The 13,509-nt window shown below is 36.4% G+C and overlaps 1 protein-coding gene across 1 annotated transcript; it reads right to left on the bottom strand.

The window, feature by feature from the left end:
• Positions 1-240: 240 nt before the first annotated feature.
• TwdlT (TweedleT) lies at positions 241-2,905 on the bottom strand. Its single transcript, XM_018537946.1, has 3 exons — positions 2,853-2,905; positions 807-1,436; positions 241-707 (listed from the first exon to the last, which is right to left on the bottom strand). Exons 1-3 carry the CDS (start codon positions 2,865-2,867, stop codon positions 528-530), a joined length of 825 nt encoding a protein of 274 aa, XP_018393448.1. The 5' UTR covers positions 2,868-2,905; the 3' UTR covers positions 241-527.
• Between the last annotated feature and the right edge of the window lie 10,604 nt (positions 2,906-13,509).

A 13,509-nucleotide genomic window follows, 5' to 3' on the forward strand; every position in this document is an offset into this window, starting at 1 on the left:
ATACAATAAGTTGACAAGCGTAGACTTAGTTTTATGTAAAAATACATAAAAAAGCTTTATTTCGCCACCGTTTTCTTGCAAAAAATAAGTATAAAAAACATCTCTCCTTCGCTCTAGTCGTCGTAATCATCATCATCATCATCACCATCATCATCATCATCATCATCGTCATCATCGTCGTCATCATCATTATTATCATCATCATCATCATCATCGTTATCGTCGTCATCATTATCTTGGTAGTCGTCGTTATGATCGATATCATCATTGTTCTTCTCATCATCGTCTTCATCATCATCGTCGTCGTCGTCGTTATCGTATTCAACATCGTCATCATCATCGCCGTCTTCAACTTTGTCATCGTTGTCGTCTTCTCTCGGCGATCGCGCATATAACCCAGCGATACGTCAATACGGCAAGTATCATCGTCGCTGATTATGTTAGAGGTATGTGAGCGGTGTGTGCGTGTGTGTTGGTGAACGGGAGGGTAGGACGGAGGGGCCGCGACGGGGGTAGCGGTGAATTGACTAGTATGGCCCGGATCCACCGGGTGCCCCGTAACTCGTGCTGGGTCCACTTGGTCCGGTGCCACCGATACCGATGCCGCCAATTCCACCGGTGCCGCCAATTCCACCGTGACCGCCAATTCCACCGTGACCGCCAATGCCGATGCCACCACCACCACCACCACCACCCGTAACTTCTTTCTGCAATGTGAAGAAAAAAGAAAAGATTAAATAATTAGATCGGTTTAGAATTTTCGCTTCTTTCCTTATATTATGCTCAAGTTTTTTTTTTTCCATTACCTGAGTCTTGTATTTGATAAAGTAGACTTCCGGTTTGCTGGGCTGAGTGGGTGTGATGGTGGGCAGGCTGATCTCGGGCGCTTCCTCGGGTTTCTTGACCAAGACGTAAATGAGCGTTTTCTGCTCGTCTTGCTGTATCGCCGGGATCACCGGGGCGGTCGGGGTTGGTGGAGTAGGTGCCTTGATGAAGATGATCTTATAGTGCTTTTGTGGCGGATTATAAGCTCCAGAAAGCGCAACCCTTCTTTCCTCGGGAGCCTCTGGGGGTGGTACGTGAACGTAGATGTGTTTTTGAATGAGCGCTCCACCGCCGCCGCCTCCGCCGAATACACCAGAGATACCTCCTCCAGCGCCGACGCTGCCGGCAAGGCTAACTCCGCCGCCACCACCTCTGCCGAATGCTTGAGCACCGCTCACGCCGAGGATACCTTCGTCAGCGCTGATGCCACCGCCGAGACCTGCACCACCAGCACCACCAAAAGCCCCAGAAGGCTGACCAAAGATACCACCAATACCACCACCAGCACCAACACCACCGCCGATGCTTGGAGCGCCGTAGCTACTACTTGGCTGGCTGTAGGAGTATCCAGCTTCCGGCCGCGCCATCGCCGTCGCGACGAGCGCCAGGATCTACAATTGCGATTCAATTTTACTTTTTTGCCGTTTAAACATTGAAACTGAAATTTCGGCTGTTTTATCATTTTCTTTCATAAATATTTTAATATGTTTATATATAGAATAAAAAAGAAACATGCCCACAACTGGATGTGCAAAATTTATTATGATTTTAGATGCTTTTTTTTACAATATTATAATTGAATCGTATATTTAAAGATTGTAATTAAATTATAATATTATCTTTTTAAAAATATTTTAAATCAATAATATAAACAAATAAGATTTTGTGTAAATATTCGGACATACATAGGTATAATACATGCCCGGTAATTATTATATTTATGATTTTACAATTATACTCAATTCCATTACTGTAAGATTAACTTTGATCTCGGTTTAATTTACTGTCTATTTCTAATTCTTTCTTTTTTAGAAATAGATAAACAATAAATTAAACCAAAGTTTTAATCAATTGGTGGAACAAGGCCATAACGTTTTAAATACTTTCGGTATATACTTCACTTTTTTTCTTTCATTGCAATTTAATATAATTATTATGCAAAAATTATGTGCTATTGTAAAATTATAATATAGCTCGTAAATAAATCAAGTTGAATCTGTTAAAGTCGAACTTTAAGTATTTCTTACACGGAAGAGATGTACACGTGCGAAAAAAATGCATTATTTATTTGTATACATTCACATAAACAGTTTCCACGCGGTTTTAATTAAAGAAGAATAAATATATCTTTCTTAAAGATAAAATATAAACTCTTTCGTCTAGTATATTTTTTAAGTGAGCAATGGTCCTCGGGTATTCTTTTATGTGTTCTTGTAATAAACGTGTCTAAAAAGCAAGCAGTGAACGTTTCCGGAAATGCAAGGCGGTGGATTTACGAGCACGGGACGTATCCCTTTCTTTCAGTCACCGACCGCGCTTAACGTTTCATGGTGCTAGTGTTACATAAGCTCGGGAGAGAGAATCCCGATATTTCTTTTCTTTCTATTTTTTTTTTCTCTCCATTTGTTTCCGCGCAAACGGAACTAAAAAAGTAGCACAATCACTGAACCGGTTCCTCGGGTTAGTCACTATCACGGAGTACATTGACACCGCACACAATACTCCCTGTGCACCCTCCCCTCTCTTTTACTTTCTCCCGCGTTCTCCCGCCTCCCGTCCTCGGATGAAATCTTCGATCCCGGTTTCGATCTCGATCTCGATCACGAATTCTCCTCATTTCTCTCGCACGGTCTCTTATCATCCTCCGAGAAAGCTCCCGTATACGCGAGAAGGGAGACAGAGAGGAGGACCCGAATAGAAAGACAGCGTCAGGAAGGAAGAAGAAGAAGGACCGTGAAGAGAGTGAGGAGAGGAGAGGAGAGAAGGAAACGAGAAATTGGGGAAATCGCCGTGGACGGGCTACTCACCATGAATGCCCTCATGGTTGCTGCTGTTCCTTGATTTGAGGACTGATGCTCTGCGGATGTCTTGGAGCCCCCTTTTATACAGGCCAGCATGGGGGCCCCACTCAATGCCTCGACCCATCACCTATGAGATGCGACGGAGCTATTACAAATCTCTCTCCCTCTTTCTCTCTTTCTCTTTCTTTCTCTCAATTCTTACCTCCTCTTGCGATATAGAGCCGTGTATGCGTTTGCTCAAATTTGTCTCTGTACTTTCATTAAAATTCATCTATTCAGATTGGCTGCGTCCACTCATGACACACACCTGTCACGTAGCCGGTAGCGTAGATTCAATGACGAACGAACGTGAGAAATGGACCATACATGTTACATCTCAAAGATGGCAAGAATTTATTTATAATTGCTTCGACATGATAACATAATAAGATGGTTATTTTACTGATAAAAAGGCCATTTAACGAGATGATTTTTATTATGGTTACTCGTTTATCCCAGATGTTAGTAATTTTGGTGGTTGTACAATATTCTTGTATAAATTTAGATCAAAAGTATTTTGCACATTATATATTATATTTATGTATATATATAGGCATTACAAATGAGACTTCATTTTTGACTGTAAAAAAATATACATTCATTGATTTTAACGCTTTAAGTGTCAAAAATTTTATAAAATTGTTAATGACAATTTTTTAACGATATCACATATAGCTCTTACATTACTTATTATAAGAATTTTACGAAGAAACACAATGTGCGTTTCTTGGATTATAAATGCAGGTATTATACCACCCGCAAATTATGCTGCGGTTTGCCATAAAAGTTTCAGTCTATTTCCTACAGCTGGCTGCAACTTCCTATATAAGTCGATGTCCGCCCACGAAAATACCGCTTTCTTTAATCCAAAATTTTCTCACGGCCAGATAAATTGACGTTAATTAATTATTATAAGTTCAGCTTGGAAATGCTAATACCGTTAAGAGATTTTTATTATTGCAGTTTTTTCTCATCCACGAAAAGAACGGTTTTGCTAAAGTATTAAAAAATTTAGTTAGATTCAGATCTAAAAATAATTTTATAGACTATCAAAATAATTTTGTGTGGACTAGTAGGGTATTTGAGCTATGGTTGCTAGAATGTAAAAACGTTTCACAGCTTGAATATCCTACATAATTATTTTCAGATCTGTATTTATTTAAATTTTTTAATATTTCAGCAAAATCGTTCTTTCCATGCGAACGTATAATATACGCATTCTGTAAACAGATGATAAGTATACATTATAATAGTATAATAACGCAGCAATACGAAACACGTATAATGCGCGAGCTCTTGCGCAGGGTAGTTAAATCACACTTAATGCAGCCACGCGTTTCGGGAAATGTGAGTGAGAGCTGAGGGCAGGCTGAACCGCGAGAACCTTTACTTTGTACGACTTGAAATACGGATTTCAGTAGAGCGATGACGATAACTGATATTATACGCCAGCCTATTCAAATCCGTGAGAAAAATTGTAATTGAGTTTTATGGCTGCGCGTAGACTCATTATCGTGCGTGTGCGTTTAAAAAGCGTGATTTTCGGCGCGCCTTGTAGAAAGCGTAACTGGCATGTCACGAACATCTAACAGCTGCTTGTTGGAATCCATAAAACGTTCAACTGTACAAATTTTGTTCGATTATATTGTATTACGTTATATTGATGTGCCACTCGAAAGATTTATGCAATTCTAATTTGTACCATGATGTATGAAAATTCCAAGGTTTGATGTGTGACTCTAATTCTATTTCATAAAGATCTTTTTTAAAAATGCTCTACTATTCGACCAAAATAATAATCTTTTCTTGTGAAAAGGAATTTAAAACGATAAACGTGAATCTGTTTTTTTTTTAAATTTTATTTATATAATCGGTTTCTATAAGAGAGAGAGAAAGAGCACTGTGCTTCAATTTTATACAGATATTTAGACGTAATAATGGAACAAATATATCTATGAAATTTTTAATAATGTTTTGTGAGATGTGACCTATATATCTAAATTTTTGAACGACACTTTTCTCTATTACATGTAGAAATCTGCATAAACGTTTATCTCATTTTTTTACGTGAGATGCGGACGTTTTGCGATTGACTAAGTACTTAATTCGCGGTAACCGAATGCTTTCCGCCACTGGTGGTTGAAACAATGGAATTGGCTGCTTCCGCGATCTGGCGAGGTCGAGAAACGGGCAGGAAGAGAAAATAACTTAAAAATTTCGATTGCAACTTCCTCGGAAATACCTCACGTTTATGCATACTACATAAGAGACGAGAAAGGGAAAAGAAAAAAAGGGAACGAGACACAAAGTGTGTATGTGTGTGTGTGTGTGTGTGTGAGAGAGAGAGAGAGAGCTCAGTAAATCGAAACTCGTTTTTCAAATATTATCATATCATTGTTTATCACAAATGTAGAAAATTATGAAAGATATAATTCTACAAACACGTGTCGACTTCCACTGCAGTGATACAAGATGCTTTTTCCAGAAAAGTAGATCACGAGCGAAACGAGTTCCCCAATTCGGACGCGTGACCATCGGTCGACGAAAAGTTAGCCTTGCTGATGATGGTATCCTCTCACGTTCGAGGTTCATCTTTCCTTTCCCCTTCTTAACATGTATAGATACGAACGAAGAGGAGCTATGGCTTCAATGAACGGATTCAAGAATGACATAATAATGAAACTGATACAGGCAGATTTTCTGTATAGATTCTGCTCATCTTCTTGCGGCCTCGTCACGTATGTAAATGTTGTATCATTCGGCTCCTACAATTTTAATGGCTATATAAATCAAATAAAAATAGATTAATAATAATCGAGGAATTAATTTTGATTGTTGTGAAAATTTACAATTTTATCTTGTTTGAAACGATTAATAATCGTTGAAAATTAATAATGATTTACGATTAATAATTGTTAAAAAAAATTAATTCCGTTTACAGTTTGCAAAATATAATTAAATTAACTGAGAGAGAAAGAGAGAGAAGCAGAAGTAAAACATCGATTTAAAATAATGACCAAGTGAAAGAGATTTCGGTCGCAAAAGTCGCATTCGCTATATGAATTTCTCTTTCTCAGAGAATATTTCCTTTTTACATATAATCAGAATGACAAATTGTAGTAAAAGTAGATATTTCTTTTATCTGATAGATCTTCGATGGAGAATCTAGAGCTCGTGGCAGGTGACAAGTCGCAAAATTACCGTCGGCCTTCATTGCGAAACTGAAAGTCTTCTTTGGCCGCAGAGAAAGAGAAAGAGAGAAAGAAAGGACCTCGCATTTGACCCGAATATTCGATTCAACGCGGCTTCTCGTTTTCTTCTTCGTTTCCCGGTCGAGGAGGAATTAAACTTTCCCGATCAAGGAAGCCGGTGTCAGGAATCTCCTTCCTTTGTGTGTATCGTGTTCTCCTCCTTCTCACTGTCTGAACGAATTCAACGGATCTAGATCTTCATCGATCACTCGGAATTCTCTGATCGGCAGCAGCCATTGAGGCCGAGGACGAGCACACGAGAGAGAGTCGGCAATACGTACTTATCGTATCCACGAGCCCCCTTGAAGTGAAGAACCGTATATAGTCAAAGCGAATTGTTTATACAGTCTGTCATTGTTAAATATATGTTTTTTTTTCACTACACCGTCGAAAAATTTGTGTTAAATTTAACATTTTTCACATGTCATGTCCCAAACTGTCAACTCAAATTTATGTTAATTTAGCACAAGATGATATGCTAGAGAGAAGGTGGCATAAATATTATTTAAAATAATAAAGTGACATAGTTATGCTTTTATTATACAGCAATAAGCAATATTTTCACAGTTTGTAAACAAAGAAAGAGTAGCTTATTTTTTTGTAGTAAAATTAATATTTACGATATGTTAAATTAACACATGTATTATTCGTTTATCTTAGAATTTATTTAATTTTTTTTGCTCCGGATTCCGATATTGTCTCAGAAAAATCAAATTTTTTTATTAAATGCGACTTTAAAAAGTATTAAATTGTGAACTCTGCAATTTTTAATCTTGTGCAATGTGTAGAGATATATAAATATTACAGAAAAAATGCGATTTGTAATCCTGTAAGATAAAATCCTGCTTTTATGCTTTCCAGTACACAGATTACCGCAAGCACGTACAAAAATTTATATCATGACGAAGAAATATCATTGGCCAGCGGATGTCTTAACTTTTTCCGTGAAACGTCCCACTGTGTAATGTAAACGTAACGTAATTTGCGTCATGTACATTACGGGCAGATTAGACGTCACGCTCGTCGCGAATGTGGAATACCGTGAATAGTGCCTCCTTTTCCGCGACCGTTGTGCAATACGTGTGTATGTATGTAACGCAACTTTGTGTTAGCTGTTATGCGTAAGTATCTTAGAATATAATGATAATGATAGGATACGTCCTCGTAAATTTTACGCTCCCTCGAGGCAAAACGCTAAACCGACGGGTCGCCTACGAGGCAGTGAAATCCTTCAAGATTCCCCGAGATCGTGGCGAATAGCGTGTCCCGCGTAGAAGAGTCGACTTTGCGTAACAGATCTGCTTCGAATATAAATACCGTACATAATAGACCGTCGTAGTAGGAACCAATAGTTTCCTTGTTGAGAACGCCGGACAATCGACGGGGGGAGAATTTTTTTTCCACCCTCTCCTCTCCTCTCACGTTGCGTCCAAAGAGTATGGGATATAAGTTAAGGTTGCGCAATATTTATTGCGAGACGTAATCGAGCGAAAAGCTGCAAGAAATCGTTCGTAAGAGGGACTCGTTAGATTAGAAGGTAAAACGAAATAGGAACTCGCTCGATCTGCGGCCGCAATACCGTGGGTTGTATAGCGTCTTCGTTCCCGCGGCCGAAGGTGCGGCGTGAGCTGACCCGTTAACGCGAAATATATAGCGAGTAGGATGCCACTTGGCATGACACTCGGCAAATGAGTTACATGCAAATAACGTTTCGTGAGCGATTGAATTCGTGACGAAATATTCCGACACACTGAACATCCCTTTAAACCGTGTATTCCCACCCCATAGATAATTTCCTAATGCGAGGCAACTTAAATCGAGTTGCGCCAGATTGAATATTCTCCGCAGCATCTAGATTTTTGCCCAAGTACTTTATGTATATGTATACACAGAGTAAATCATAATTTATTATAAATACGTTTTAAAATTTCGTGAGCGTGTTCCTGGATGAACAAATACTCCTATGAACAAAATTTTTGTTACCGAAATAATAGACAATAGATTTGAAATAGTATGTCAGTCATGTATATATATATTATATAGTGTTCAGGTACATGTGAACAATTTTTAGTAATTATTTCTTATAAATGGAAAAAAAACATCCACTTGAAATCTATAAATAAATTCAATTTTTGATATTACTGTGTTGTATCCATTATTTTGATATAAAGCATTTGCAATTTAATATTCATAGAAACATTTCTTCCTTTTTTATCTATAAGGAATGTACGTTCACGAAGTTTTTAAAACATATATGGAAAGGATGGTTTTCCTGAAGTATCTACAAATTTAGCTAGCTACAGATACAGATTTGAAAATAATTCGAGCTAGTTAATAGAATGTAAAAACTCTTAGCATTGCTCGTCTCACGTTTGAGATTTCTACATAATTATTCTGATGGTCCAACAAAATTATTTCTAGATCTAGCTAAATTTTTACATATTTGAGTCGCTCTCATAATACATGTACATTACATATACATATAAGTAAAAATATATGCATCTTAAAAAATATGAGATGCCTTATGTATGCGTTTCGCGTGGGCTAAACGTTTCTCGACGACGGAGAACAAGTCTCTTCGTTGACCCAGGAAGGAAGACCTTTCTACCTTCGAGCGCTGTGGCATATCGGGACATCCGGTTAAATCGCGTGCGATCGAAATTTTCCCATTCACCTCGGACCTTACGCGGTTTAATTACATGCTGTGCTTTTACCTTCGCTCTTGCTCGCGGCTAACTGTTCAGTAAGAGCACAACGAGAACATCCGTTCTTCGTTCGCTGTTCTCTCATCTCGTCTCTTCATCCATCACACATCTTTCACCATACGAAATGCATGAATTCGGTTGGCTCCTGTCATATCTAGATTAATCATGCTTATTATATTTTCGTAACTGCAAAATATTTCAATTCAATCATTTAATTTGTTAAAAGATAGTAGACGTGTCTAAAAAGTATGGTAAGAGTAAATATCAAATTTATAAAAAGAACTTATTTAAATCAAAAAAATTTTTAGTAAAAATTCTGAAATATATTAAGACATTAAACATAAAAATTATTAAAACATGAAGTAAATTGTACGTATAATAAATTTAGATCGTTAGGATATTAGATCATAATTTTAAGTTACAAAAAAAGGATACGAAGCAAAACGTGTTGTAAGCTGTAGGATTAAAAGCAATATTGACACGGTAGAAATTCATACGGCAACGTTAAAGTCTCTTCTTTCGTATTCTCTTTATCATTTCAGTCGATTTGTCAGTCTGGCGTCACATTTCCGCGAGGATAATCGTGTTATAATTGTAATGCCGCGAGGAGAAGCTCTGTGCAGACAGACTTGTCCGAATGCCAAGTTATCCTTATCTAACACTTTCTCTCCTTTCCAATACTGTCGTCAGTATCCGAACGCTATCGAGCGCTCATCTCACGTCGAGTATTAAGTAGAATCACCTTTGCAAATTTTCGGTTAAATCAACACAGACCAATTACGTAACGCTTCATACATCTCTCCGGAGTCTATAATCACGTGTTTCCTTATTTATTACTGTACTACATCAAAGAATTCTACATACCAAATAATTTTATGATTGCTCTCTCTCTTTTTTTATATGACATCTTGTGAAATTTTTACACTGAAAAAAAATACGAAGAGAGAGCTGTTATGAAAATGATATATAATTTGATTTACGTGAAAATTAAATATAATATTGCCTCACATCAAACTGCGATACTCCTTTTAAACATGGGAAGTCTAAAATATTGGTCATTTATAGATTCGAATGAATAATCGTCTGAGTAATATTAACTGCCGAGAGAATCTATCTATTGAGATACGCTTGTTTTTTAAAGCTCGATTCCACCAACGTAAAATGAATTTTATAATATATATATTTTTATATTAATATTTAATTTTAATTTAACTAAAAATATTTTTAGTTATTATTGTATTTGTAATATATAGATATCTCAGCTTAATTTGCTCTTTATCTCTTTGTAATTCTAAGGGATGAAGAGTAAATTGAAAAACAGGAAGTCAAATTGAGATTAAAGTTAATCTTACATTAGTGGAATCAGCTCAACTTTTGTATAAGCTTTATAGCTTATATATTTTTATCAGAATATACGTAATTCTAGTTCTATATAAGCTATATAAGTTCAAAGAAATGGAAGCATATTGATCCATGTTGATTCCACCTTCTGGGAACTTTATACCGCGACTCGGAAGTTCGCGTTGTTACTCTCGATTAATCGGTGCAATCATCGCGTAATTCTCACGTTTGATGATGTAATCTAAAACAACCGATGCAATGTGATTCGTCCTTTAATGGATTAAGTAATTGATGCGCGACATCGAGTTCTCGCTGACATCATCTATCATCACTCATGTCATCGTAATCTTCTCCAAGCGAATAATTAACCCTTTAATATTTTTATATTATAAAATGTCTACTATAAAAAATGTTCAAGTATATATAAATAAATTCAATGTAATTCTCATTGTGTATGAAAATAATGTTCATCAAACATTAGAATTGCAGTATTTATTTTTTTTTCTTAAAATATATATTATTTTAATATATATTAAAAATACATATATAATATTAATATATTTTTCATCTCATATATTAATATATTTAATATATTAAAATTGAGATGAATTATTCCATATGCATTAATCTCATGTTCATAAAATTCTATCAATCTATTCTGAACTTAATTATAAAATCAAAATAGCTCCACAATAATTGACAATGTCTCTGATTTTATATCAGAGTGCCTGATGATTTTTCAAAATTAAGTAAAAAAATCTTTTTTATTTTAAAACAATAATATAAGAGTAATCACGCATACAATGCTCTTGCGTGACAGGCACTGTACATGTTAATTTATTTAATGTAAGCGATGAATTGCTGGTTTAATGCATCGCTCACTCATAAGTCTGAGAGCAATGTTTATCAATCGGATGGACCACCATATGCTGGGTACCTATCGTGAGAAACAGTGTATTATATAATAGCGTTGCACCGATCCTCGTCAATAGACGGATACAAACTGTAGACCGAAGCGGTGGCGGGGTATTATATACTTTCCAGGAAGTATCCAAGGCGGAAGGGGTACGTGGTCACCGGGGTCAGGAAAATCGATACGTGTGCAAGAAGCTACATCACGATTCTGCTTCTTCGTTCGGTACAACCGACACCGCACGATTTCTTCCGGTAAGAAATATCTCTTCCAATTTATCACTTGGCGAGTTTGACCTCTGTTTGCATTAAGTTTATTAAGTTTCCGGCATGAAGGATAATTTTTCTTAGGGGTGGGTGGCAAATTATGTAATATATTAATGATATTTCATAAGTTTGTATTATAACGCTCGATAAACCTTCTTATCTAATATATAAATAATTTATAGAGATACTCGCAAGTGTATGCTGAAAAAAAATGTGTGAATCTCGAAAAGAGCGAGTTCACGTTACAAAGTTAGAAATTCGCGTATAACCATAAACTCCCACGCCGATGAAGTTAGAAAACCGCCGGGTCTTAGAAAAGAGGAAAAAGAAGGATCTCCCGTGGGGGTGACATAACGTATTGTGAACGCCGATCGAAGCGAAATCGTTGGCGCCAGTAACACACCGGGAAGTGAGGAGAAGATGCGTCAATAATAGACAACCCGACAGAGTACTGAAAAGCTGTGGGAGCGCGGTGCCAAGCATCATCGGCGGCAGTAGGAATGTTTCTATGGTCGAAGAAAGTTAAGAATTTTCACCTCCTAGAGAAAGCACACCGCATGACGCATGTAGATATTACGCCACGTAGAATGAATTTCCCCCCTTGCCTCGACGGCCTTCGATCCGTTGGCATCGTCTTTGCTGCTGTTAGCACGATACATCTTCTCTCACTGGGTCGTCTCTGAAGTATCGTCGCATTGAAACTTCCTTCTCTTACTGTCTTCTGTTCTCTACCCTCTTGTATAATCAAAATCATAGTCCGTTATTTTAAGACTGTCTTAAGTAATGTTTTAAGATGCTAATGCGGCTGTTTGATTGGTTCATGACATCTTCTCTGATAAAAAGTTGATGGAGAACGATTGAGAACGATAGGATTTCTATCAATTGATTTTCTATAAGATCGTTTTCTATCGTCGATCTCGCGAGATTAGATTGCTCGGATATAAATCCTATCGAATTTTATTGGATAAGATTTGTGTACAAGATTTCTAGAAGATTTGATTTAAATTAGTGAATTCACGAATCACAGATTCTATATTCAAAACAATAGAATTTTTTTATCGTTCTCTATCAACTTTTTTATCAGAATTAAACAATCTTAAATATAAAGGTAGACTATATAAATATAAATATCGGTCAAAAGATAAACTATCCTATTTGTATCTAAATAGTACATCTCAAATGTGATCAACAACAAAAAAAGAGAGAAAGCTAAAGACAGCCAATCTCCCTCTCTTTCTAACTTATTATATGTGATTGGTTGTGCTGAGTTCAGATTCCCATCCTAGTGTCATCCAAGTATCATTTCATCCTTACTGTTTACGGCATGTTAGACAAAGATGACATTGCGGCTCACTAATGTGTGTGGAAAAGATAAGTGTCACTTACTTTTATGATACTATTATATAATAACTTCTAATTAAGTCAATTAATATAATTTATATCTGAAAAAATAATGATCCAAATAATATTTTTATCTCAACTTGATTTGGATACAAAAAAATATAAATAATATAAGCTCTAAAAAAATAAAACTGTTCTGAAATAAATAAACGATACTAATTAGAGATGAATGGTAAGTCATCTCGAGAATTTTTTAAATTGTTTTCGATTGCAGTTAAACCATGTCTTGAAATTTTCTGTTGTACCTATTCGCATCCTTAGGTCCATGAAATTACGAAAGAGCGATCCACGGAAGCGACCCGTGCAGAAATGCGTAGTAAGGTAAATCGCGATAGGCACAGTCAGTCGCGTCACCTTATGTTCGAGGTACCAAAGAGTCGCACGACTCTTACGCAATACGGTGGATTGCAGGTGTAGAGCGATTACGCAGTAAGCAAGCAAATTTCACACTCGGACAGGTGGCCGAAATGTACTAGCATAGAGAAATGGGTTTTTAACCAGTATCTCTGTGATACCGCGTAAATACTACAAAGAAATTTCACGCGATTGTAGAAAGTAGCTGTTGTGATAGAAATACGTATGATAAACTGACGAGATACGTCGTATGTATATTGCAATCAAAATGATAGTAAATCAATAAAAATGTAATAATAATTGTATAATATTTACAAAAAACACATGATTTACTTTTTACAACGTGATCAAGTAATTAATATAATCAAGAAACAATTCATAATTTTTCTAAAA

The sequence above is a fragment of the Cyphomyrmex costatus genome, unplaced genomic scaffold (genome assembly GCF_001594065.2).
Source record: "Cyphomyrmex costatus isolate MS0001 unplaced genomic scaffold, Ccosl1.0 scaffold189, whole genome shotgun sequence".
NCBI lineage: Eukaryota > Metazoa > Arthropoda > Insecta > Hymenoptera > Formicidae > Cyphomyrmex > Cyphomyrmex costatus.